This window comes from Triturus cristatus, chromosome 6, assembly GCF_964204655.1.
Source record: "Triturus cristatus chromosome 6, aTriCri1.1, whole genome shotgun sequence".
NCBI classification, from domain to species: Eukaryota; Metazoa; Chordata; class Amphibia; order Caudata; family Salamandridae; genus Triturus; species Triturus cristatus.
Genome location: NC_140589.1, coordinates 1,403,916,738 through 1,403,944,521, shown reverse-complemented (window position 1 = coordinate 1,403,944,521; position 27,784 = coordinate 1,403,916,738). Strand labels below are relative to the sequence as shown.

The 27,784-nt window shown below is 46.5% G+C and overlaps 1 protein-coding gene across 2 annotated transcripts in view; it reads right to left on the bottom strand.

Moving 5' to 3' along the window:
- Positions 1-4,837: 4,837 nt before the first annotated feature.
- Positions 4,838-27,784, bottom strand: part of ABRACL (ABRA C-terminal like) — an 87,134-nt gene continuing 64,187 nt past the window's right edge. For both annotated transcript variants that reach the window (XM_085612471.1, XM_085612472.1), the window contains exons 2-3: positions 26,821-26,889; positions 4,838-5,282 (exon numbers count right to left, since the gene is read on the bottom strand). In XM_085612471.1, coding sequence (XP_085468597.1) covers positions 5,098-5,282; positions 26,821-26,881 — 246 coding nt within the window. In that variant the 5' untranslated portion in view covers positions 26,882-26,889 and the 3' untranslated portion in view covers positions 4,838-5,097. The remainder of the gene's footprint in view (positions 5,283-26,820; positions 26,890-27,784) is intronic.

The window sequence follows — 27,784 nt, the reverse complement described above, 5'->3', positions numbered from 1 at the left end:
ATTTTCTTAGTAGGTCTCTTGATTATGACTTTGTGTGTAATACCAAGTGAAATACACAAGAAACTTTGATATGATTCACATTTGTGCCATCATGATCTATGTATGAACTTGTGGGGGGAAATAGGTGTGCAACAACTATTCATACTTCACAACACAGGAAGTCTTCACTTGCACATGTCTAGTCAGTTGTTTAACATATTGTCAACCAACGTATTATATGTTTTTGATGCCATAATGTTTGTACTTCGCTTTACATGGGTTACATTTGGTGTTACCTCAACATAATCTTTCTCGGAACACTATCCCATTTAATTTATTGTAATGCATGGCATTTATGCGAAATATTTGGTCTGCTTCGTGCTGTATTGTTTACACTTTACTCATGGTCTTTGCTCCTCTCCTTTTTCTGTTCCTTGTTCACATAACTTTTCCTATCCATCATGTATTCCACACAGTTATAATCTTGCCCTCCCTTATCTTAACTTCGCTCTATTTCCATTATTTTAAAGCACTTTCGCTGTTCGAAATCATGTAGTTAAATATTGGAGATATCTAGTTTAATTCATAATTGCATATCCTAGATTCTTCCTTCAGTATAATAGTCTCTTTTCATGTTCTCTGAAGCCCTAGGATTGACGCTGTGCTCTGGAATTTCACTCACTTAACAGAGCACTGTATTCCTTGTAGACCTCTCACATATATTGTATTGTGAAATCTCCTTTTTCCTACTGTCTCCTTTGCATATATCTCTATTAAAGAAGTTCAATACAGTCCTGTTTCTCTGAAGCTTTGTATACCATATACTCTTTCAAATAGATAAGAGTAATTACTATTTCTAACTTTTCCCAAAATGTTTTGCCTGCTAATGATACCTGGTTGGACATTGTGGTCTTTCTATAGTCTCTAGTTCGGACAGTATTGACCTATCACTGGGCACTCCCAAGTCATGTGGTAGATCCCCGCTCTTCTTGATTACATCTCTGACATGCAGAGTTGGAGTTTTGGTATAGTCTGGGTTTGACGTTCGTCCTATAAAAGTAGTTAAATTGGATACTTTTGAATTGTTAATTTCTGGATACTCTTGGTGTGCGTTTCAATACTCTATTCCTAACATCATCTGGCATCTCTCCAAGTCTCATTCCCAATTGCATTAGCGGTAATTTCAAGGTATATATTAATGCTTTATCTTGGCGTCACAGCCTTTCTTTCTGACACCATTGTATTTAAATTTGACATTACTTGGTGTGGGGGTTCCCCATTTCCCTTCTTTCCAGATTGTATACATCTCAGCAGTCATTTTTTCCGTAAGCTTGGTGCTGGTCCTTTGGCAGAGCCAATTCAGTGGCTAGATCCTGAAAGGAATTGCGTATAATATTTTCTTATAAAGCACAAGTGGCCAACCCCCTCTGTTAACCAGATAGTTATAACACGATTCCAGCCCTTTGTTTGTAGGCCCAGAAGTCTCTGGATTGGTATCTATGGGAGTACGCCATTAATGTTGGGTTTCTGTGCCGGATAGGAGTCCAGCAGCATCTGGCTACTTTAATCTGCCTAGGGAGACTTCCCTGGGGGCCCTTTTTGCAGCATCAGAGCAGTAAGCCGTCCTATTCGAATGTGTATCTGGCCTCTCCTGAGGGTGTCTCTGCTTGCCGTTGTAGTTGTGCTGCTATACAATAAATCGCCAAGTCCAGGGCACCCTTTCCCTTTTGTGAATGCATTTCCATCTCGTTGTTAAATGTTCAGTGGCTTGCGACCGGATTTGGGAAGGGATACCCTTGGCAACCCTTCTATTTTGCAAATGCATTACCAACTTCTTTGAGGTGCTGGTAAATTTTCAATGTTTTGTGACCGGATTGTAATCACAAAACATTGATCGATAAAATACAGATTTGTCATTTGAAAGTGTCACCTACAACACACCCCTTCCAGATACCAAATCAGTATCCATTCAGAATACCATTTTAGGAGCCAGAAAAACGTTTCCAACTCCCAAAATAGAATTAGTACATAGGAAAAAGACATTTTAACAGTCACATATACTGAATTTTCATGATTGCAACCATTAAAATGCTTAGTACATCTGGCTCTTAGTATAGCTTGTAATAACAAAGGAAGAAAAGGGAGGAGTAGGTTCAGGTGTCAATGTTTAGTTGTTCCCCATTGATGAAATGAATTGTCAACGCTGTAGGAATATTGTTATATCATAATAAAATGTTATTTTATAGAGAATCAATAACATAGCAAATAATATTTCTTATATGAACTGTTGGTGAGAAAAGAGCGTCTTTATTCAAATGTGAACTTGTATATACCCATGTAACATCAGAAGTAGAGTTATGGTGAGCATGGATGTAAAAGGGGTAGCTCTTATTTTTTTTTTTTTTTAATACAATGCACATGAACTGACCTTGGGTCTTGATGTGTACGCAACCTAGGCAGCCCAGTTGAGACCGGCAAAGAAAAGATGAAAAACAAAACAGTTACAAAGAAGAACAGGGCCGAGGCTCTGCTTTAAGAAATTGATTAGCAAGTAAGAGAAAAGGTTCCAGTCCACAGCAATGGGTGGAAAAAAGGAAACTGCCAAAGATGTGCTCCCGCACAAGGGAAGGACTTTTGAATAGGCTGTTGTACACTTTGTCTGTCATCTTGAGAATGACAAATGTCATTTTCTCGGTGCTTCCACAATCCAAAATAAAATAAGATGGAAGCAATGCATTAGAATGAATTATTTCATATGGTTTTAATTATTTAGAGGTAAAAATCCTTAAATCCAGACACTGAATTAAAATATCTAAAAGTATAGTGAAAGTTATGGCATAATGAACATAGAGGTTTTTTTACCTTTATACTAAGGAGCAGGAATCAAATGCAATTTGCCAATTACTCCCCTTTTATCATTTCAACTGCCACGATCCAGAGGGTACTCCGCATCTGCTTTGGGCTCGCTTGGAAGTGATAGTGAGGTGTGAATTTCCATCCATCACCCAGAATAGCACTAATAGAATTTCCAAGCTTTCTGTCCGCAAATGACCAACGGAGCAGAAGTCCACAAAGTGTAATCCTTTTGAAGTTGGAATGAACTGGGAAAGTCAGAATGGGAGCTGGCTTGCCGAGCTTCAACAAGATGCCCTGCATGAACATTCTAGATTGAGCCTGTAGGAATCTGGTGAGAAAAATGGATTGCCTGCCCTTGTGGCGGGTGTGAGTTGTGAATAAAGTTCCTTGTCTCTTATTAAACTGTGATAATCCAAGAGTGTTGACTAACTGCTTCCCTTGGCCTCAGGGATGTAGATAAAGTCTGCATTGTCCGTTATCCACCTTTGGAGCTCTAAACGTGGCAACCACAATATGCCTATTGTGCTTTAATATTTTACTTCCTTCTTTGGCAACATTTTTCTCCCAAGTCTATTGTTTCCTACAAAGGAAATGTTACTGTGGTATCTTACCAGACGTAGAAGATTTGTGTCTTTGTAGTTTCTTTAATATGTCTAAGTTACAGGTTGGTATCCCTGTACATCACAATGGTAATCATGTACATCAGCTAGGTAATCCATACACTGCAGCTGATAGTTCATATACAACAGCCCCACCAGGAGCAGCCTACCTGCTGCTCAGCCCATCATGCACCCAAACATTCCATGCATCTCGGTCGCACCAACATTCCACTCAGAAGACTCACATTGACTGAGCAGCTAGGAGCTAGGTAAACTGGGATAAACATAAGTAATTAGGCAAGATATAACAGTTAACTTTTAATAACTATCTACACTCCAGTCTGGTTTTGAAGATTCCTTTTTTCCTTACAAATAACTTGTAGGACAGTTATATTTTTTATTTGTTTCATAAAGGTCACTAATACTGGTTAAACTCTGCAGTACAAGCATTTTCTCTTGGGTTTTTGCCAGATTGCTCATGCTACAATGAAGGTGAGCTGGGATGCCTCTGAGAAGCAAGTTCATCTCAGTGGGCAGCCACCAGATCCCTAATGTGACATTTGAAATACAGCTGCATGCTTGGCATCGACGCACTATGCGGGTTAAATACCTACAGGAAGTAGTTTCCCGTCCTTTCAGTAGGTGCAAGGTATTCAGAAGTTCAAAGGTTGAAAACAGGAAAGAGACCAGACCTAAATAAAACTCACTCAGCCTGAGGATTTGCAGGATAAGGTATTTGGGCTTCAAATTTAAAGGTTTGAAGGGACGATCCTGGGCATTTCACTGGCTTTATGATGGGGAGCAGTTTACTTTTTCAGTGACCAGACCAAAGTTGGCCATGATCTGAAAGTATTCCATAAAGCTGAGATGGAAAAAGCGACAGCTATCGTGCCACTTTTTATTTTCCTAATGGGCTACTAAACAGTTTATTCCACCATGCTGTACTCTCCATGTAATAACCTTTACTTCTCACACATTACCTTTGTGGACATGGAGCACTATATCTGTCTCTTACTGCCTCCTGTTTGGGCATTTTCTAACACTTCGTGCACAGGACCCTGGTGAGACAAACAGGCATATACACAGAAAAAACAAATCCGGCAAGAAAAGGTGTAAGCATGTAAATTTTTAAATCAGTATTTGGAAACTTGGACTGAATCCAGCTACATTAGGTTAGGATATGTGACCATTGGGCATTCGGACAATCTGGAGAAGTCACTCTATAAACATGAAAAAAAAAGTTTTGCTTTTTATTTTTTTACAAAAAACCTGTAAAGTTAAAAGATGGTTGAAGCATTATGTGAAAATACGTCAACACCACAGTAGGCAGAAAAATATACAAATTCAAAGAATACCAAAAGGGGATTCAAGAGGTGAGAAAGTAGTCATTTTAATACACCATGGAAGTTTTTCAGTGAAATAAATTTATTGAACGCATGGCAGCAGTAACCACAATTTGTACAGTAAATCTTAAAAGGTTTGACCTGAGAGAAAAAAAGGACTACAGTTTGACTTGATCACATGGTTCATACAAAATGGCCACCTTGCTGAAGCAAAAGTAGCCTCATTTCATGTAAAAAGGCGTAGAAAAATACATAAATGATTTTCATCTGAGTTTTTATATTTTTTTATCCAAAGAAAGCACCAACATCATCAAGTGCCATCAATCTTGCAGCAGTACAATATCAACATTGTCGTGTACGCCTTGAAGCAGTAGCTCCCCGTCATACGAGACGATGTTCTTCTTTTTGGCAGCCTTCAGCGTCCCCACCAGCGCCTCAAAGAGATTGGCACATCGGTCATCGGCAAAGAGGACCCCAAATTTCACTCTGCATTTTCCATCAGCACCTAAATCAACACAAACACAGCGTTAGCTCACGTCAGTACATAACTGCATCCAATCAGGCTGTGTGGCCTAACTTGAACTACAAAGTAGCTGATACAAGGTGTGAGCGGTTGGGTATTCTGTTTTTGAGTAGTGAGAGGAGGGCAACGGAGTGACAATATGATTTTGCACTGTTTGGGGTGACAGTTCACGCTATATAATTTATCACATAATATTTGTTAGAATGGTGGTGTGTCTACGTGCAGAGGTGCTTTTAGTTTCTCTAGTTGATAGGTGAGATGGGAATGGCTTGACTGACGTTGTAATGGTTGTGGTACAGTGCAGACAATCTGTGTAATTTATTCTATATGGATTTAGTGCTGTTGAGGATCTGTGTTATGCAAGGTTTATTACTTGCTCCTCTGTTGGGGGCATTGGAGTGTGGTGGTGTGCTAATTTATTCTAGTATGTTTGCTGCATGCGTTGTAGACATGTAGTTTTAGTGATGTGTCCAATTTCTTTTGGATTTTCTAGTAGTTCAGGCGTTTAGTCTGTTTTTCTGGTGTCGTTTTAGAGTGGCCAGACACCGGAGTAGCTTTTGGTGCAGTGTAATTGTGTGATATTCTTGCACCTGGTGCGTTTACATAGGTTTGCTGCATTGCTTATGGAGTCACAAACACTTCACATCACTCTGTCCCAGTGTCTACCTATCCCGAGTACATTTTCACATATATGGGCGGTCTCTCCTATCCCAGTATCAGTCTATGCCTATCCACACAGCAATCTATTCCATGCCAGATACTTATTGTTCCAATGTCAGAGTCTGACTGACTGTTTATCCCCCTTTCCAACTGTCCACAGGGCGGCAGAAAGACCACTAGACATCAGCGAAAGAAATAATAATGTAGGGGTCAGGACAGGCCCACCATGGGCATGGCCATGCCCAAACCTCAAAAAAGGTGCAGACTTTCTGCTACCAAGGGGAGTGGATTGAGGCAATTGCCCCAATTTGCCCACTAAACAGGCATTTCAACACAGAGGCAAAACAAACTAGGGTGCCGCAAGCTGGCTAAAATCAACCAAAGCCCATAAGTGGGGTTCAAAACTCAGCGGCCTGAACTGGATTTATTGGTTCGCAAAAGGGCACGGTGTGCTACTACTCTGCCTGCTCAGCCTGATGTCCGGCAGAGCAAACATGTCGCCCATTGGGGACAAAGTTTAGCAGTTGGTCACAATCATTCGGTCTCCAATCGGCTGGTCACAATCCATTCCACAACCACACTACCAAATTCCACCGCCGGCCACCCACCAGATTACGAGTTTTCTTGTTGTCTGGTGGGAGGTTCTTTGGCAGTCCGACAGCGGTGCCTTTGAAGAAGGCACCACAATGGGAGCGCCAAGGCCCGTCCCTGCATGGCATGGACTCTGCAGTCCATGCCGTGCAGGAACGGGGGTGCATGCACACAGGGATGGATCCCCATGGCATGAGGCTCCAGGGGGGCCTATGGGTCCCTCTTAGTTCCCTCACTGCCAGCCTTGTCATGAAGGGCTCATCACTATGAAAAGGCTGGCAGTGATGGGAGGAGTGCTTGCAATGAGTCTAACCATTGACACAGTAGTATTCCAACCCATCATTCTTTTGCCCACCGTGCCAACTCAATTTGTAACCAGCCATATGCAAATCAGTCTTAAACTTGCTGCTATAGGAACAGTCCAGACCGAAATGCCAGGCCAGGTCCTTCCTTAACTGGAACACTAGCAACCCAAAACTGGTCTCACACTTTTGGGGCTCTTCAGTCGGGTGTAGCTTGATTCCAGCGGCACAGAGAGAATGGGACACACGCCTGGACATACCTTTTTTTTGTGTGCAGATTTATATAGCGCAAACTCGACCCAAAGGTATTAGAGCGCTTTACATGAGCACCGGTTACGTTACACAAGGACACATTCATATTTATTTTTTATTTTTTTGGTAGGCATGGGGAGATTGAGTGATTTGCCCCGAATCACAGGATGTGGAGTCGACACCGAGGCTCGAACCTTGGTTTCCCAGCTCCAAGGTCGGCAGTCTGGCCGTGAAACCACATCCTGTCGGCCCAAGTACCCTTGGACACTTAAGGAATCACAAACTGCACAAAAGGTGAATGGAGGGATGCTTGCAATAAGTTTAACCAATGGCATTCGCTCCTTTAAACTACCACCGAAAAGTCTTCCCCACCTCCCCCGTCACCTCTTCGGCACTCCCAGTGCCCACAGATAGGCATCAAATAACCATTTAAACATCCTTTCCGCCCCTCAGCGAGCCCCCAGAAACAATGCACGCTACACAGCGAGCACAGACTGGTTTCGTGCCCTCACCAGGCTCTAATCGAGGGCACTGCATCTCAGATTCCAGACAGGGAGGTGAAGCTGCAGCCCAGGAGTCAGCACTAGTCCGTGTCAGACACCACAATGCTATGTTCGGATGAACATTGCAGGAGCTACGACAGTCACCAGTGGTAACGGCAGGTGGGGTTTATTCATCACCAGGTGTATTAATCCAGTGAGACCAATATTAAAGATTCTTTTATGAATTAAAAACAATATCCCTCAGCGCAGACATTGCAGCTCCAACTCCCATATTTCAGGTGAGGCCCAGTTGGCAACTAACATCAGCTAAGCCTACATCTCCTCAATAAACAGGAACAACCCAAAAGAGTGGAAATATATTCGTGAATGTGCAGTTTGCTGGCTGCAGGTGCCTTTGGGCTATAGGTTGTAACCCAGGTTCTGAGGAACCGGTCTTAAGTGACTTATAAATGTATTATGTGTACAAAGTAGCAGTCTGAATACTCTGCTTCTAAAAAGTGCAGCCTCTAAGCTTTTGCAGCTATTTTTAGGCGTACAAAAATACAAAGCTTTCTTTTAATATATTAATAACGCAGGAGGAGTGCAACAGGCACCACGCTGGCAGCTTCAGAGCGCTTTGCCGCAGCAAGTGGCCAGCAATTAGTATTAACACAATGAAGAGGCTAAACGTCTTAAGCTCAAGAGAGTTATTTTTATTGACAGCGATGCTGGTGGACTATTGTTTAAAGGTAATTCAGGGACGTACAATGTGTGCAGTGATTGTGTACTCGCATTCCTCTGCCTCGGATGTCTAAATGTTCCATATTATTTCTCCAATGTTCCATAGTGGATGAAGTATGGTTTCAGGATAGTTTACGGATATGTTTACATGTATTTAATTTTGAAAAATAGTGAGATTCGCCGTTAGGAATTGAGAGAGGTAAGACGTTGAGGAAAAGAACAGAGGAGGAGGAGGTACAGTGGAAGAAATCGGGTGTGATGAGTGAAGAGAAAGTGGTGGGAAGGCAATCGAAAGAATAGGGAAGAGAGTAAAAGAAGGGTGACAGAACAGGGGTGAAAAGTGAAAATGTTATAGAAAAAAATAGATCAGGAAAAAAAAGAAGAAGGTGATAAGAAGTAAAAGCAGAAGAGGAGTGAAAAAAGAAGAGTAGGAGCGGCGACAGGGAGAAAAGAAAAGAGAAGGAGGAAGAAAAGATGGAGAAGAGGTTGAAAAGAATCGGGGATGAAAAGGACTAAAAGAGGAAGCAGGGCGATCGGTGGGGGGGGGTGGGAGGGTCAGTTCAGAGGGGTATTATGCCCCAGGCCATGCGCTTCCAGGGCCGTGTGCTCCTTAAACACTTATTGAGAATCTCTAACTGCAAGAAAGCCTGCTGCCTTCATTGATATTGAATCAGATAACAAAAAGAAACCATGAGGATTTATTCAATTTAAATTAATTATTTAAACAGTCACAATAGTGATCTTGATTTCCAAGAACTCAGAAAGAAATTCGAAAAAAGAAACTTTCAAAAATGACCCAAGTTCATCTTTTATCAAAAATTATTTTATATATTTTCGATATTTTCATTCAATAAAGTAGTGAAACAATCCACTTAACATTTCATGAATGGCAACATAACACTACTGTCTCATTTAGAATCACTTCAGCAGTAGTCAATGACACTTTTTACAAACAAATACAAGCCATCCACATTTTGGCCATATGTTGAAATCAATCAATACAAACAGATGAATTTACTAACAGCATCAAATGCCTATTAGTTGTGTAAAAGAAGTGTCGTAGCGTCGACGTTTCGGTCTCACTATTGAAGGATCAATCACAGAGACCATCCTCAGGACAAAAGTTGCACCATGAATTTCATCGTGAAGTCGAAAATTTCAGCCTGTTATATGATTTAACAGCGTTCTTCAGTAAGGGAAGCAAGAAAAGGCGGCAACACTCGTCTACCCCTCTTTGATTTCTTTTATTCTTAATATTACTCCGGCAGCTTGACTTTCCCGTGCCTCACTCGCCAAGGATCGATCGATAAAAAAAAAAAGAGTATAAAAGATGAACTTGGGTCATTTTTGAAAGTTTCTTTTTTCGAGTTTCTTTCTGAGTTCTTGGAAATCAAGATCACTATTGTTTAAATAATTAATTTAAATTGAATAAATCCTCAAGGTTTCTTTTTGTTATCTGATTGAATCTACCCAATTCCTTGGGGAATATTGGGTTGCCCTATTGTTATACTTCATTGATATGGAGGCAGCTTTTGTCACAAATCCACTACATGTCACCAGACACCATGTTTTCTCTGTCCCTGATCTACTTAGAAAGATAGGGCTGCCTTTTGCACTGGCCAAAATAGAACAAGCCTTGGCATAGTCAATAGGTCTCGCCTTTGGGAACTTATAAGTGTTTAGCGAGAGATATTGACTTTTCCCATGTCTTTAAGCTGTGCTGTATAGAAGTCTGCAGCATGCTGAAAAGTTATAATAAAGAAGTGTCAGAAGCATTTTTGTTACCTTAGATATGACCAAGAAAGCATTATGTACAACTGAACGACCATAGTAAAAAAGTATTAATAATAAATAATGGCTTGAGGTTTTTTTGTCCTTTCAATGCTGGCAACTTGTATCTGCCTGTCCCAATGGCTGCTTGTTATGATTTTTGTTGTTAGCGGGGCATAAATAACAGGAGGGTGAAGGTCAGTCAGTTAGAGAGAGTGTGAGTGAGAGACAGTGAGTGAGTGAGTGAGAGAGGGCGAGAGTGAGAGAGGGCGAGAGTGAGAGAGGGCGAGAGTGAGAGAGGGCGAGAGTGAGAGAGGGCGAGAGTGAGAGAGGGCGAGAGTGAGAGAGGGCGAGAGTGAGAGAGGGCGAGAGTGAGAGAGGGCGAGAGTGAGAGAGGGCGAGAGTGAGAGAGGGCGAGAGTGAGAGAGGGCGAGAGTGAGAGAGGGCGAGAGTGAGAGAGGGCGAGAGTGAGAGAGGGCGAGAGTGAGAGAGGGCGAGAGTGAGAGAGGGCGAGAGTGAGAGAGGGCGAGAGTGAGAGAGGGCGAGAGTGAGAGAGGGCGAGAGTGAGAGAGGGCGAGAGTGAGAGAGGGCGAGAGTGAGAGAGGGCGAGAGTGAGAGAGGGCGAGAGTGAGAGAGGGCGAGAGTGAGAGAGGGCGAGAGTGAGAGAGGGCGAGAGTGAGAGAGGGCGAGAGTGAGAGAGGGCGAGAGTGAGAGAGGGCGAGAGTGAGAGAGGGCGAGAGTGAGAGAGGGCGAGAGTGAGAGAGGGCGAGAGTGAGAGAGGGCGAGAGTGAGAGAGGGCGAGAGTGAGAGAGGGCGAGAGTGAGAGAGGGCGAGAGTGAGAGAGGGCGAGAGTGAGAGAGGGCGAGAGTGAGAGAGGGCGAGAGTGAGAGAGGGCGAGAGTGAGAGAGGGCGAGAGTGAGAGAGGGCGAGAGTGAGAGAGGGCGAGAGTGAGAGAGGGCGAGAGTGAGAGAGGGCGAGAGTGAGAGAGGGCGAGAGTGAGAGAGGGCGAGAGTGAGAGAGGGCGAGAGTGAGAGAGGGCGAGAGTGAGAGAGGGCGAGAGTGAGAGAGGGCGAGAGTGAGAGAGGGCGAGAGTGAGAGAGGGCGAGAGTGAGAGAGGGCGAGAGTGAGAGAGGGCGAGAGTGAGAGAGGGCGAGAGTGAGAGAGGGCGAGAGTGTGAGAGGGCGAGAGTGTGAGAGGGCGAGAGTGTGAGAGGGCGAGAGTGTGAGAGGGCGAGAGTGTGAGAGGGCGGGCGAGCGAGTGAGAGGGCGGGCGAGCGAGTGAGAGGGCGGGCGAGCGAGTGAGAGGGCGGGCGAGCGAGTGAGAGGGCGGGCGAGCGAGTGAGAGGGCGGGCGAGCGAGTGAGAGGGCGGGCGAGCGAGTGAGAGGGCGGGCGAGCGAGTGAGAGGGCGGGCGAGCGAGTGAGAGGGCGGGCGAGCGAGTGAGAGGGCGGGCGAGCGAGTGAGAGGGCGGGCGAGCGAGTGAGAGGGCGGGCGAGCGAGTGAGAGGGCGGGCGAGCGAGTGAGAGGGCGGGCGAGCGAGTGAGAGGGCGGGCGAGCGAGTGAGAGGGCGGGCGAGCGAGTGAGAGGGCGGGCGAGCGAGTGAGAGGGCGGGCGAGCGAGTGAGAGGGCGGGCGAGCGAGTGAGAGGGCGGGCGAGCGAGTGAGAGGGCGGGCGAGCGAGTGAGAGGGCGGGCGAGCGAGCGAGAGGGCGGGCGAGCGAGCGAGAGGGCGGGCGAGCGAGCGAGAGGGCGGGCGAGCGAGCGAGAGGGCGGGCGAGCGAGCGAGAGGGCGGGCGAGCGAGCGAGAGGGCGGGCGAGCGAGAGGGCGGGCGAGCGAGCGAGAGGGCGGGCGAGCGAGCGAGAGGGCGGGCGAGCGAGTGAGAGGGCGAGCGAGCGAGAGGGCGGGCGAGCGAGCGAGAGGGAGGGCGAGCGAGTGAGAGGGCGAGCGAGTGAGAGGGCGAGCGAGTGAGAGGGCGGGCGAGTGAGAGGGCGGGCGAGCGAGTGAGAGGGCGGGCGAGCGAGTGAGAGGGCGGGCGAGCGAGTGAGAGGGCGGGCGAGCGAGTGAGAGGGCGGGCGAGCGAGTGAGAGGGCGGGCGAGCGAGTGAGAGGGCGGGCGAGCGAGAGGGCGGGCGAGCGAGCGAGAGGGCGGGCGAGCGAGCGAGAGGGCGGGCGAGCGAGCGAGAGGGCGGGCGAGCGAGCGAGAGGGCGGGCGAGCGAGCGAGAGGGCGGGCGAGCGAGCGAGAGGGCGGGCGAGCGAGCGAGAGGGCGGGCGAGCGGGCGGGCGAGCGAGAGGGCGGGCGAGCGAGCGAGTGAGAGGGCGGGCGAGCGAGCGAGAGGGCGGGCGAGCGAGCGAGAGGGCGGGCGAGCGAGCGAGAGGGCGGGCGAGCGAGCGAGAGGGCGGGCGAGCGAGCGAGAGGGCGGGCGAGCGAGCGAGAGGGCGGGCGAGCGAGTGAGAGGGCGAGCGAGCGAGAGGGCGAGCGAGCGAGAGGGCGGGCGAGCGAGTGAGAGGGCGAGCGAGTGAGAGGGCGAGCGAGTGAGAGGGCGGGCGAGCGAGTGAGAGGGCGGGCGAGCGAGAGGGCGGGCGAGCGAGAGGGCGGGCGAGCGAGAGGGCGGGCGAGCGAGCGAGAGGGCGGGCGAGCGAGCGAGAGGGCGGGCGAGCGAGCGAGAGGGCGGGCGAGCGAGCGAGAGGGCGGGCGAGCGAGCGAGAGGGCGGGCGAGCGGGCGGGCGAGCGAGAGGGCGGGCGAGCGAGCGAGTGAGAGGGCGGGCGAGCGAGCGAGTGAGAGGGCGGGCGAGCGAGCGAGAGGGCGGGCGAGCGAGCGAGAGGGCGGGCGAGCGAGCGAGAGGGCGGGCGAGCGAGCGAGAGGGCGGGCGAGCGAGCGAGAGGGCGGGCGAGCGAGCGAGAGGGCGGGCGAGCGAGAGGGCGGGCGAGCGAGCGAGAGGGCGGGCGAGCGAGAGGGCGGGCGAGCGAGCGAGAGGGCGGGCGAGCGAGAGGGCGGGCGAGCGAGCGAGAGGGCGGGCGAGCGAGCGAGAGGGCGGGCGAGCGAGCGAGAGGGCGGGCGGGCGAGCGAGAGGGCGGGCGAGCGAGCGAGAGGGCGGGCGAGCGAGCGAGAGGGCGGGCGAGCGAGCGAGAGGGCGGGCGAGCGAGCGAGAGGGCGGGCGAGCGAGTGAGAGGGCGGGCGAGCGAGTGAGAGGGCGGGCGAGCGAGTGAGAGGGCGGGCGAGCGAGTGAGAGGGCGGGCGAGCGAGTGAGAGGGCGGGCGAGCGAGTGAGAGGGCGGGCGAGCGAGTGAGAGGGCGGGCGAGCGAGTGAGAGGGCGGGCGAGCGAGTGAGAGGGCGGGCGAGCGAGTGAGAGGGCGGGCGAGCGAGTGAGAGGGCGGGCGAGCGATTGAGAGGGCGGGCGAGCGATTGAGAGGGCGGGCGAGCGAGTGAGAGGGCGGGCGAGCGAGTGAGAGGGCGGGCGAGTGAGTGAGAGGGCGGGCGAGTGAGTGAGAGGGTCAGTGAGTGAGAGGGTCAGTGAGTGAGTGAGAGGGTCAGTGAGTGAGTGAGAGGGTCAGTGAGTGAGTGAGAGGGTCAGTGAGTGAGTGAGAGGGTCAGTGAGTGAGTGAGAGGGTCAGTGAGTGAGTGAGAGGGTCAGTGAGTGAGTGAGAGGGTCAGTGAGTGAGTGAGAGGGTCAGTGAGTGAGTGAGAGGGTCAGTGAGTGAGTGAGAGGGTCAGTGAGTGAGTGAGAGGGTCAGTGAGTGAGTGAGAGGGTCAGTGAGTGAGTGAGAGGGTCAGTGAGTGAGTGAGAGGGTCAGTGAGTGAGTGAGAGGGTCAGTGAGTGAGTGAGAGGGTCAGTGAGTGAGTGAGAGGGTCAGTGAGTGAGTGAGAGGGTCAGTGAGTGAGTGAGAGGGTCAGTGAGTGAGTGAGAGGGTCAGTGAGTGAGTGAGAGGGTCAGTGAGTGAGTGAGAGGGTCAGTGAGTGATTGAGAGGGTCAGTGAGTGGGTGAGTGAGTGAGAGGGTCAGTGAGTGGGTGAGAGGGTCAGTGAGTGAGTGAGAGGGTCAGTGAGTGAGTGAGTGAGTCAGTGAGTGAGTGAGTCAGTGAGTGAGTGAGTGGGTCAGTGAGTGAGTGAGTGGGTCAGTGAGTGAGTGAGAGGGTCAGTGAGTGAGTGAGAGGGTCAGTGAGTGAGTGAGAGGGTCAGTGAGTGAGTGAGAGGGTCAGTGAGTGAGTGAGAGGGTCAGTGAGTGAGTGAGAGGGTCAGTGAGTGAGTGAGAGGGTCAGTGAGTGAGTGAGAGGGTCAGTGAGTGAGTGAGAGGGTCAGTGAGTGAGTGAGAGGGTCAGTGAGTGAGTGAGAGGGTCAGTGAGTGAGTGAGAGGGTCAGTGAGTGAGTGAGAGGGTCAGTGAGTGAGTGAGAGGGTCAGTGAGTGAGTGAGAGGGTCAGTGAGTGAGTGAGAGGGTCAGTGAGTGAGTGAGAGGGTCAGTGAGTGAGTGAGAGGGTCAGTGAGTGAGTGAGAGGGTCAGTGAGTGAGTGAGAGGGTCAGTGAGTGAGTGAGAGGGTCAGTGAGTGAGTGAGAGGGTCAGTGAGTGAGTGAGAGGGTCAGTGAGTGAGTGAGAGGGTCAGTGAGTGAGTGAGAGGGTCAGTGAGTGAGTGAGAGGGTCAGTGAGTGAGAGGGTCAGTGAGTGAGTGAGAGGGTCAGTGAGTGAGTGAGAGGGTCAGTGAGTGAGTGAGAGGGTCAGTGAGTGAGTGGGTCAGTGAGTGAGTGAGTGGGTCAGTGAGTGAGTGAGTGGGTCAGTGAGTGAGTGAGTGGGTCAGTGAGTGAGTGAGAGGGTCAGTGAGTGAGTGAGGGTCAGTGAGTGAGTGAGAGGGTCAGTGAGTGAGTGAGAGGGTCAGTGAGTGAGTGAGAGGGTCAGTGAGTGAGTGAGAGGGTCAGTGAGTGAGTGAGAGGGTCAGTGAGTGAGAGGGTCAGTGAGTGAGAGGGTCAGTGAGTGAGTGAGAGGGTCAGTGAGTGAGTGAGAGGGTCAGTGAGTGAGTGAGAGGGTCAGTGAGTGAGTGAGAGGGTCAGTGAGTGAGTGAGAGGGTCAGTGAGTGAGTGAGAGGGTCAGTGAGTGATAGAGAGTCAGTCAGTGAGTGATAGAGAGTCAGTCAGTCAGTGAGAGAGAGTCAGTCAGTCAGTGAGAGAGAGTCAGTCAGTCAGTGAGAGAGAGTCAGTCAGTCAGAGAGAGTCAGTCAGTGAGAGAGAGTCAGTCAGTGAGAGAGAGTCAGTCAGTGAGAGAGAGTCAGTCAGTGAGAGAGAGTCAGTCAGTGAGAGAGAGTCAGTCAGTCAGTCAGTGAGTGAGAGAGAGTCAGTCAGTCAGTCAGTCAGGTGAGAGAGAGTCAGTCAGTCAGTCAGTGAGAGAGAGTCAGTCAGTTAGTCAGTCAGTGAGAGAGAGTCAGTCAGTCAGTAAGAGTCAGTCAGTTAGTTGTGTGCCAAACACGCACTGGCAAAGCCATTAGGTCTGACACTTGTTATTTTTGGCAAGGATTAATACGAGCATTTGCAATGCAAAAGGCCTTGCATTTACACAAGTTTGAGCTATTGCCATTGTAATTGACAAAACCTTTTATTTATGTTTTGGTTTTTAAAACATAAATAAAAGGCATCGTTATTTACAATGCCAATAGCTCAAGCTTACGTAAATGCGAGACCTATTGCATTGCAAATGCTTGTTTTAAAAGCTGAAGTTCACGTGGGTGGCATTAAAAAGTCAAGCAATCAAATCTAATAGTAGAGTTCGTCATTAAATTACCCTCACCAGAAATGTTTCTTGTAAACGTTTTCAAATGAAATCTGCATTTTTTTGTTTTTGCATGAATTTAAGTCGACAATTGTGGCTCCTTTGACAAGTTCACTCATCAGCATTATAATTGTGCACATCCCTCCTCAGGGCAAGACACTGGCACATTGGTGTGAGGACCGTGAGACTATAACATGCGCTTCAGAATGTATCCAAAGGTCAGCTGACGTCAGAGGATGAATCTAGTCCTGCAGGGGAGGGGCCAGGACAACATGAAGGGCCCCGTTTTGTGGACAGCCAAGCAGTGTCCATTAGAACATGGTATATATAACACGAAAGTGACTCACCAGCTCAGGGGGACGCTCCTGGGAAGGGCCTGGCCTGCAGCCAGTTTAAGAATATGTCAGAATTGGAAGCCACAGCTGAAAAAGTTATTTTGAGCACTTCAGTCTTTCACTTCCTGACTTCTAACTTTGGAAGTTTGTCTACATTTCTGGCATCGGTAACGTTGGAGATGAGGCCGAATGAAACATTGCATCCATTTTATATTTACAAAACTGCTGCTGCAAATATTAACAACGTGTTTAATGAAGCGCTTGATACCGCACTTCTGCCATTTCTAAGCGCTATTTCTAACAATTGGTATTGTCACCCCTTTGAATCCTACTCAATTTGCAGCTCTAAAAAGGGTAAAAAGCGGAGCTGGTTTTGCCATTATTCAAACTCGCAACCTGTAAATCCCAAAAGATGTCAGCAACGAGAGTTTAACTATCCGAGTCATTTTGCAGAACCTGAGGACGGGGGCGAGGTGGCTAATTGAGAAAGCAGTGTATCCCTTCGAAATGTATAATAAATCATGTGTGTACAGTAAGGGCAAATATTGCCTAAAGAGTTTACAAAATAGGAATACAGTTTTACTTAAAGTTAACTTCAACTGCTCCAGATGTTCCACATAAGGCTGTGCGGCTCATTTTGGGGACACACAGATTTGATGTTGCACTGCCTGTCCTTTGATTTATTTAGAAATCGTGCCAACTGCACCCTGGGCAGCCCAGGGGATGGCTCCGAATTTTAACTAGATTTTGAAAGTCGCAGAGTAGGGAATCACGGAGTTCTCGCGAGAAGCGTGTTGGTGCCATTAGCAGGCAATCACCTCGCGTGTGTGCTGGATTCGACCGACTGTAAAATCTGGTGAGGCATCTAAAGTATTAAGCATGCGCGAGGGGATCACGTGGGTAAAGACGCAAGTGCCAATGTCCGTCACCCGACTACTCTAAGACAGTTGTGGGCACCGCAGTGACGTTAGGATGTCTCTCAAGGACTCTCACCTCATCGCCAAAGCCCTCGTGAAAACCGAAACACGTGAAGATTCAATATCGTGACAGTGAAAGCGACGTAGTATCAGCTCTCCGAGCTATACATCGGAATGCGGGGGTGCAAAAGTATAGAAACGTACTGATCTAACAAATTGGCGTATAACTCCGCAGTGCAGTATGAATTTGCGGAGTTGAAGAACCCAAAAAATGAATCATAGCCTTTATCCACAACCAAGGGACACCGTGGGCAGAAGTAGACTGACCATTCTCTTTTTATGATTAATGACCGATGTGCCGAGTTGTTTTAAAGTCTACCACTGGTCGTTTAATGCTGCTTCACTGCAGGTTCTTATATTATTTCCTATTAGCTCCTGGAAAGGTAAAATGTGCCTCTATAAAGCTGTGTGTGTTTGGGAGGCGGGCAGGGGTTCATCTCTGCTGCATCTATACTTCCCAGGCACCGGGTGTTCATATAATCATTGCTTGACATGGAAATAAAAAGCGCAGGTACTTACTAACCGCAGGTATCACGGAATACTCCGTATGAAGACGTATCCATACCGTCTCATTTTAAATATTGCAACCAGATATTAGGCGCAGTAACTAGCCCTTTCAGACAAAATAAGTGCATGTAAATTTAAGTCACTGCAAACCTTGGACCTTCACAGTCACCTCGTAGCCCTTGTTCAGTGTGCTGGGCATCAAGGCTTCAAGTTTGTCCCACAGCGAGGGTTTATTTAACCTGCTTTAGTCCACTAAAGACCTTAATGGGCGCGTACCAGTAAGCTCTCATCCATAGGAGACTACAATTGGATACTAACACAGACTAGCACCCACAGCGATGTAAAGACCAGTTTTCCCAAATACCATGGAGATGAGGCACTGCAGCTGCTCGCTCCCGCAGGCAAAACGCCAGGGGATGCGAGGAATGCAGCTGCAGCGTCCCACGAGTGGAGTGCGCGCTGTAAGAATGCGGTCGCAAAAGTAAAAGGGACAAAAACCAAGCTTTGAAATGTGACCCGAAGCAGGTGGCACACTGCGTGCCTCTGCACGTGACTGCAAGGTCTAGGCCGTAGGCGTCAACATTCTAAGAAAAGGTGGGACAAAAACCCGCCTTTGCCCAAATGCGTGCTGTCTTTCTTAGAAAGACACATGCAAAGGCCAATAGGCTGTCAGCAAAAAAATACACACGCACGAGCACGTGGTCACACTCAGAAGTCCTTACTAAAGCCTCGCTGAACAGCGTATGCGCGCTGGCTCAGGCGAGACATAAAGAGCATGCATTAAGTTTTGGGCCCATGCCTCCCACTAACACCTGACAAGCCTTAGTGGAAGGATGAGGTGATGGTGGAAATGGGGTTCTAAAAAAACGGAAAAGGAGGAGAAAAGACTCCATAGAAAAGAATAGAAGTGGAGAAAAAGATGGGGAGCATGAAAGGAGGAGAAAATTGAACGAAAGGATACAAAAGAAAGGAAAAAGATAAGTAAAGATGGAGAAAAACAGCATGTTAGATTATCTTTACTCAAGTGTACTCCTGTGGGTCACTCCTCTATCGCTACTGGGCACTCCTCAAGAGAGCACTAACTGACTGAATCTTCTGGTTTTGCTTGAAGGCTATTCCTCCTTAGCTTAAAAGGGGTACACATAAGATCAACTTCCACAGTTTCCTGTATTCAGTCTGCATCTGCGAGTTGCTCTCCTCCTTGTAGGGATCTTATACTGATGATCTGGTAGGACTTCCTCTGTCCAGTGCATGCCATGTACTGATTGCTCTTCTTTCATTCCTTGGTGAATTCTAAACAAACCCGTAATCAGGCAGAACAATAAATTGTAATGTATAGTGTATGCTCCCAACCCCTCACTCCTCTTCCTACAGCAAGCTAAGGGAAGATAAGAGCATGACTGGTTGCTCACCATGATGCCAAACCACTTCCCAAGTAGGAGTCACTGCAGTTGAACACACTTCCAACCAAGCATTTCCCCCAATGTCTAGCGTGCTTACTGTCCACTAATGTGCAGTTCTGCCTCGTCAGGCATATGAAGCACTGTGTGAATACAGCTACAATATGAAAGAATACATAGTACAGAATCCCAATTTGGTTGCGACCTATAGGGTTTTTAGGCCTCGTCTAGCGACGCAGCACATGCGCGCCGCTCGCCTTGGCGAGATCTATTGTTGCCGCTTTCTGTGCCGAAGGGAGACAGGAGATGATAGGCGCGGACAGGAGATGTGCACGCGTACGGACAGGAGATGTGCACTCCATACGCGTGCACATCTCCTGTCCCCGGAGGCTGGCAGTGCGCGCATCACGCACTTCGTTTCCCTCCCCCCGTCAGCTCCATGGAGCCAGCTTGTTGTAATCACTCTCCATTGAGGCACCGAAAGTGCCCTCAGCCTTTAATTGCTTTCACAAGGGTCAATATAGAGGCGGTAATGTTTAATTCAGTGCCAAAATCACGCTTTTCTTTCATCATTGCTGCTCCACGTCCATATATCTATATGTGCGCTGTATGCATGTTAACACTCCTGTGGGCGGGGGGCATAAACAATACCACCTGCAATGTGTTAACTACCCAAGTGTGTGCCCACACTTCCCTTCACTCCCAAGGCACCCGAAGCTCTCCTTCCGCATGCCCCCGAGGCCCTGCACTAGAAGTGGAAATTGTGGCACACTGAATAACAGTGCCCAGTTCCTTCTGTTAACTTGCAGACATGGAGAACTAGACGCAATTGTAATTCTTTTGTTTTTTGCATACATGGTGGCCTGTTCTGAACCCTGGCTGGCATGCAGCGTTTATGGCCTTCGGAGAGCTAGACATGCACTCAACCTCTTCTGCATAAAGTTCTTCAAAGCATTAATTGCAAACCAGACCAGAAGTATTGCTCTTTACTTGAGCACTAGTTACATTAAACATGCTTTTATTTTAGGCACGGTAATATGCAGTTATTTGTCCAGAATCACAGGATGGTGAATCGACGCTGAGACTCGAACCTGGCTGATCAGCTCTAAAGTAAGGAAGCTCTGGCCATAATGTCACTTCCTCTCCCCCCTGAGCTTTACACCGATGTTGTATGCCGATAAGCAAATAGATAAGATGCATGGGACCCATTGCTAGGGACGAGTGTGGCAACAATATAAACTTTTCTTGTTCAACTCAATATTGTAACTAGAGCTCAGTCCAAAATTACGCATGGCTTTAAGAAAGAAAGGCACATGGAATGCTTATGAATGTAATCTATGGTTCCTTTTAGCACACACTCTGTATTGGGGCATTTCAGTGCTTCACAACACAACTACACTGTTATTACAAGAGAGCCAAACATTACATTTCAAATATTTGCTCAACTGTTTACCAGTGCGTGTCGAGTGCCATATCTCGCATCATGAAATATTAAGCTCAGGCCAGGATTCCCACCGTGTTCGTTAATTATGATGGCGGCAGGTCTCGCTGTTGGGCCGTATCACTTGCACACATCGGAGATGTAATCTCATTCGCAGCGACCACCTGCCTTTTCAGCACGAACAGGCAAAATTACAAAGGCAAATGACTACGAAGTACCAATATTGCTCAGGGATGAGGGGGTTCATATATTCCAAAATGGTAGCAGCGGGGAATGCTGAAAAAGGTAATACTTCGGATTGTACCACCCTAAACCCCATGAACCCTGCTAACCACCGAAGGGTGGTTCTAACATCAATAAAATACAGCAGTCTTGTGAGACTTGCACTCACAAGGACGGTTCAAGATAAAGAAAAAAGTAGCTCCCAAAAGAAAAGCAGTGGATGGACACAGGTACTTGGGCCATGCTCCAAGGGACGGTTAAGCAGATAAACAAGCATTTGCAATAGGTCTCACTTTGACCTATTGGTATTGTAAATGACTATGCCTTTTGTTAGTGCAGGTGTTTTTTAAACGCATAAATAAATGACTGTCATTTACAATGCCAATTGGTCAAAATCTATTTCATTGCAAATGCTTGTTTTTGCATATAGTTGTGAGATCGTTTATTGTTCAGGGTTATTCAAGTGACATTAGATGGGTTCACAGTCACTTGAGCCAGTTATGTTGTTGTATGTAGATGAAAAAGAAGTCATGGTAACCCTAAACAGCTACAATTTAGAAGATGGCAATAACAAAAATATAGCACTACCTTTATTGAAAAAGGTATTATATTCAACAAAACGTTAGGTACGCCAACTTCCTGGGGGTACATTTTCACAAGAGGCAGAAATATTTCAGAATTAGTAAACTGCAATTAAAGTGCAAACCCAAAACGACCCAACCCTCGGGTGCATCAAGGACACTGATGACTGAAGGTGTCGTGCTGTCACAGGCTGAACAGAAAGCTAATAAGACACTATAATCAGAAAAGGCAGAAACTCTAAGGCTGAGAGCCTAATGTATCTTAAAGTATTAAAATGAAGCGACACCTACTCTCAGAGCAGAGTGAATTCTGTGGCAAAAATATGGAAATGCCGTTTCAAGACGCGAGCACAGAAAACTGGCTGCTGTAATGAGTGCACATTCACAGGTAGATTGGAAACTCTCAAATGGAAGATCTTGGACTATGTCTATCTGGGATCTAGAGGAGGTCTCAAGAGAAACTAGGGAGCTAATTCCTCTTTAGGTGCTCAGGTCTCCACCATTACTAATCAGCCACCATTTTGTTCTGCCTGTGCCCACCTGCACCTTGTCTGGAAGTAGAGTTCCCTAGAAAGTGGAGTCATAGGATGAGATGGCTACACCGCTCACTGAAACGGGCTGGCTCTCTATGGATTTCTCATGGAGATGGGCAGATAGGGCCGTTGCTGATCTGTATAATGGGCCCTCCTTGTACAAAGTTCGAGTTCCACACAGTGTTAATCTCTGGGGAATATGGCTGGTTCTTGGTAGTGTGTGGCTTTCACTCTCCAATTCTGACAATGATAGTGGGAAACAAGGAGGTCAGACTAATAAAGCAGAGAACAGTCGGAGGCCATTACAAGGGCCCTACCGTGACGGTCACGTGGATAGTCCTCACTATCCATGTGACCGGAGCTGAAATGGGGATGAGAAGCTGGATGGTTAAAACTCCTTTGTGATTTGGCCTTATCCGCACTCCGGTGAATGAATTTCCTTTGTGTGCATTTTCCACCTGGTTGGCCTCAGTACATCCAAGAATACATTCTCAGAACCGTGACGCATTTATGCAACACTCATTGGACAACGTAAATTCATCTCTAGTGCATGCTTTTTCCACAACCATTGCTTACAACAGAAATGCTGCACTCTATTTGCCTGCCATGCTTACCTCCTAGAGACCGGCTACCAAGCCTTCAGGTAGCTATGCCGAACATGCATATACAACAACACTGGTTTAGAAACAGCTTTTTTGGATGTACATATCAACTAAACCCAAGACTCACCACCACACATATCCCTAGATAGTGCATTATAGTCAGCCCTTGCCACATACATCCAACACAACACTAATAGCGCATATATGGTCTTTTACAGGATATCCATCAACAACAGATACTCTAAGAACATCACACACACCATTGTTCCAGTCTCACCTGCATATGGTCACACTCAGACAGCATAGCTGTTGACAGCGTAGTCAACTGAAATCTATTTAGTTGGCAAAGAACTGCCAAAACAACAGTACTGTCATAGGCCCTAGAAACATACTGATAAAAGCAGCAAAAAAAATAATTCATACTCATCTGCATAACATCGTAATTAAAACCATGGCCGGTATTATAATGGACATTGAGAAATCAACAATATAGCTAAGTCACCCCTTATGAGAATAAAAACAAAATATAAAATTCTGTGTCTGGCCTGGGTGAAATTTCAATTTCGCCAGTGTAATTTTTGAGGATTTTGCATTAAGTTTGTTACAGAAAATTCTTTAAATTACACGTCAATTAAAACAGAGTGATGACAAGCAATACAGAAAGCACAGTGTTGAGTCAAAAAAGACTAGAATAAATCTTTCTCAAATTCTCTTGGTTGTGTGTTGCAATTCTTTTATTTCTTGTGTTCTTCGTACAAAAAGTGTACAGCCAACGTGTTTCACCCCAAAGAGGGCTTCTTCAGGGCAAGAGAAAATGGTAAGCGCAATTCTTATTTTTCACAATTCAAGAAGCCGGTGGCAATTTAATTCAATAATATTCCTCCCCTCCACCCCGGGCAGGTATATACCACTTCCAGTCTGTACGCTTTTTGTACGAAGAACACAAGAAATAAAAGAATTTCAACGCACAACCAAGAGAATTTGAGAAAGATTTATTCTGGTCTTTTTTTGACTCAACACTGTGCTTTCTGTATTGCCTCATCACTCCGTTTTAATTTCATTGTATTTATGGCCATGTGGCAGTTGGTCATTTGAGGTGCGCATTACATATGTAATTACATATCAGTGACTAGACCAGGTAGTGCAGTGCGAATTAACCTTGCTGCCTCTCTCTGCTTAAATTACACGTCATTGTGGAATTACTTCATAAAATGATGACACTGGAGTGTGGAAACAATGAAATGACCAGAATTCAAACAGTCATTCGTGTGACTTGACAGGAAGAAATATAAATGGCCAATAATCAATTGACTGTTTTTTAAAACCAGACTAACCAGTTGTCACAACATGATTAAGTACTGATTAAGCATGCATCCATAGGCCTGCGATCTCGTCCTTTACAGACTATTTAAGTGTTTAGAAATGCACTTCGACATTTATAGATTGAGTAATGTATCTGTATAGCAATGTTTTCTCGCCACACTTCCGTTGTTATGGGCGATATATAACAAAATAACAAAACAACATTTTGAACGTATATATATATATATATATATATATATATATATATATACACACACACACACACACACACACGCACACAAAGAGATGGAACTCCCCCCTACTGCCCTACTGGAGTTTTAGGTCGGTGGAGGATACTGCATGGTCACACCCACTGCACATACTTTTGTAATGTCTTAATTTATAATTTTTATTATATAACAAAATAGCAAGCATCACACATCTTCAGCATATAATGAATTACATTTATATTCCTAGAGCATTCATGCAGGTATCTCCTGAATCTAATCCCTACTCTTTTAATGAGAAAAGCCTTTTACTGAGCCAGTTTTATGTGTGGTCTCTGGTTCCTGTGTCTTGAGCATCTCAGCCCTCATTTGTGCTCGGACTCTTCACCATGTACTGGTCAGTCCTAACACCTAATCAAAACAGTCTATAAACAAAAAGTGATCCAACACCTATATGATCAACTAATTACAACCAAATCCAATGTTGAGTTGGTGAGGGAATCAGTGCCCCGGATACCTGTAATACTTTAAAAACCACGGTAGGCCTGGTTGGGGGATTTCTCCACAGCTACACTAACCAACTCCGGTACTTCACACCCCAAATTAGAGGTAGGGCATGGCCAAAGCAGATATTAGACGTGTCCCTACTTACCACCCCCTTACAAGAGAATGGACAAATTGCTCCACCCCATAATTATTAATTGGCCCCACCCACTGTGTGCTCAGGAAAACCCAATCTTCTCCCCTCCACACACACTCCCTTCATTTCACCCGCACTCATAGGTGCGTTAAGAGTTCAGACTCTGATCTTCACCCGCACCCCTCGCCAATGTTCTCTCCCATGGAGGTCTCCAAAGTCCTAGTGTATCTGTATCTCACTCTTTGACTCTGCTGGAGAGGCTTCATCACCTCAGTGGCCCACAATTCACTCTTGATAGTGGTCTTTCTCTCAAAGGGCTCACACAGCGAGCCTGGCTCTGCACTATAGTCTGGGGCTCTATTTTGTTGCAGAGTTCCAGCCAGTCTTCGACCTCTTCTGGAGTGCTGAAGAAGTGAGATTTTCCTTCAGGCAACAATCATAGCATGGCTGGATACAACATGTGTTTAAGGTTCATGGCCTTGAGATTCTGTTTTACAGGTTCAAAGGATTTTGGGAGCATCTTGACTTGTAGTGGAGGGGAAGCATGTCCCCCAAGGGCCTTCTCCAGAATGAAACAGTGAGTGGGCCCGGTTGGTCTGAGGTCCATGGAGATGCATTTTCCAGGAATTATTCCACAGCCTGTCCCACTACCCTCTTGAAAACCCAACAAATCAGGACTCAAACCATCCTGCCCTCCCCTTTGCATCCTGAACCCTATATTTCAACTATATTTCAACTGCTGTGTAAGTTCTGATATGGATATGGATTTAAGCAAGGTTCCTAGATTTACTTTAGATTTCAGCTCTTCCACTAATGTTGGTTTCCTTCGATCCTTCACTTACTGTTGGTAAATCGGTCCTTAACAAATTGACCACCAGTGAGATTGCATCAGTTTTGTTCTTTAGGGTTTGGATAGATTTTTCAATTATGGCCAGGATTCAAGCCTCCTCCATTGCATCTTCTTGGGGCCCTGCTGTCTTAGGGGTAGCCAATGCGTCATATGGTAGACCAGTCCTGGTACCAACTGTTTACTGATCAGTTTTGGTCGGCTGGGTAGCCCTAGACTGCTTATTTTCCACCATCTTTGAAGTCCAAGTAAGTCAGGGAACATCATGCTAACCTTTGCGCCACCCACTCAAAAAACACCAGGGTGCTGCAATACAGAGTTGTTTCCAGAGTCAGCTTTTAGTGGAGAGGTACCATTTAGCCAAGGCAGAAGGTGGTAACATTTCAGAGGAAAATTGCGTCCCAGAGCCCCCACTCTTTACTTCATGGCCCCACCATCACACTCCAGTAGAGTGACCTCCAGAGGAACCCTCCTCTTCCCCTACATTGATTCATCTCAGCTGGGCAGCCCAGGGGTCACAGTCCCCCCCCCTACACCCACTACAATCGAGTTCGATCATATCCATTAAGATAGAGGACAGGAGACAGAGCAGTGAAGCGATGATCTGAGTGTGTCCCTGTCTCAGCCCTTGGTGTGTCCTATGGAGGGCACAGGATGTTGTGTTGCCAGTTTCCTGCATCACCAATGACTAGCAAAAGAGACCGTGGTCCTAAACACCACATACGCAAAGTAGAGCCGGAAGCAAGCCCCCCTCATCCAGGCACAACTCTTGTATCCTTCCTCCTTGCACTCCAGCTAGTCAAAGTGGTTTTCACAGGGCCTGAACTCCGGCCAATCCAGTCCCCAGCACCAGGTCCACGTTGATGCCACCCAGGGTGCAGCATACCCCACACCCAACCAATGGTCCAGGAGAGCTCTGCAAACTAGAAAGCTCACCTTATGAAATTCCAGGGGAAAGCCTAAAAATAAGGTTTTGATTTTGTTCCATTTTTACTTGGGATCGTTGCAGTTTCCATCTTGTTTTTTTATTATCACATTCATAAATTCTTTTGTTTGTAAGTTAGGAAGGTACACAAGAAACCTAAGTGTTAAACTGGTGTACCAGGCAAGAGAGTGTAAGACCAAGAGAACCTCTTAACTGGTTGAGGCTGATCAGTTTTATTAGTGAATAAAGCCGCTTTTGATATTGGCGTGGATAATATAATGCTTCGAGGTCTAGTTTTAAAATTTTTGTAAGAATTTTTTTATAGTTAGTTCAGATTCATCGTTTTTCAATACCACTGCTTAATGAACTTCGAGCGATTCTGTGACTTAACTTTTTTAGTCTGTGAATTAGACAGCATAATTACACAATACTCACCTTTTGTACCGAGGCGTTGAATCTCTTCTACTAAAAGCCCAACTTCATGAGCCACGTTCATTATTATACCTAAAACAAAAATAAGCATTAATTTTTGTTAATGTTGTGTGTAAACTTGATGTGTCACAAGTGGCTGTAACAGCGAGGTCTACTAGTGAGGTTTTCGCTGATACAGAGTTTAACAGTAAAACCGTGTAAACACGCTTGCAAACTTTAACAAAACAAGGCTTAGTATAATACTCCCAGAATTCTCCCTGATTAAAAGCAAATATTTGCAGTAGCTTGGAAGGAAGATTGAGGATTCTTTGCTTTCAAAATTGAATGTTCACAAAACAAGCATTGGCATAGCCAATAGGTCTCGCCTTTGGGACCTTATAAGTTTTTAGCCATGCAACAGTTGATGTTATTGCACCAAGGATATTGTGCTGCATAACTAAATACTTATAAGGTCCCAAAAGCGAGACCTATTGGCTATGCCAATGCTCGTTTCCTTTTAGTTCACAACCATAACTCCACTTTAACTATTGTTTTTCCATCGAAAATCTTCATTAATATATGTCATGTCTATACAAGTGCACGGTGCACTGTGTAATATCTATATATCTGCAAATATATGTTTGAAATATATTGGAGATTATATTGCAAAAATTAAATAGTAGACACGTCATTAACACAAGACTGTTAGATATACACTTCAAATAAAATAACGTTTCCACAACTACAAATGACATGAAAATATTTGGTACCTAACTAATACACAATTTCTTCTCAGAGAGACAGCTATATATAATCTGAAATACAATTGGAAAAATATATCTTTAATAATCTACATATAAATATTGAAAAAGATGCCATAAGTCCCCTACTACGAGATTAAAATAAATGTCAATTGGATTACATTACTGCTCATAATGTTCAAGCCGGATTGCCGCAAATAGTAAATAAGAGTTAGGCATTTTAAGAA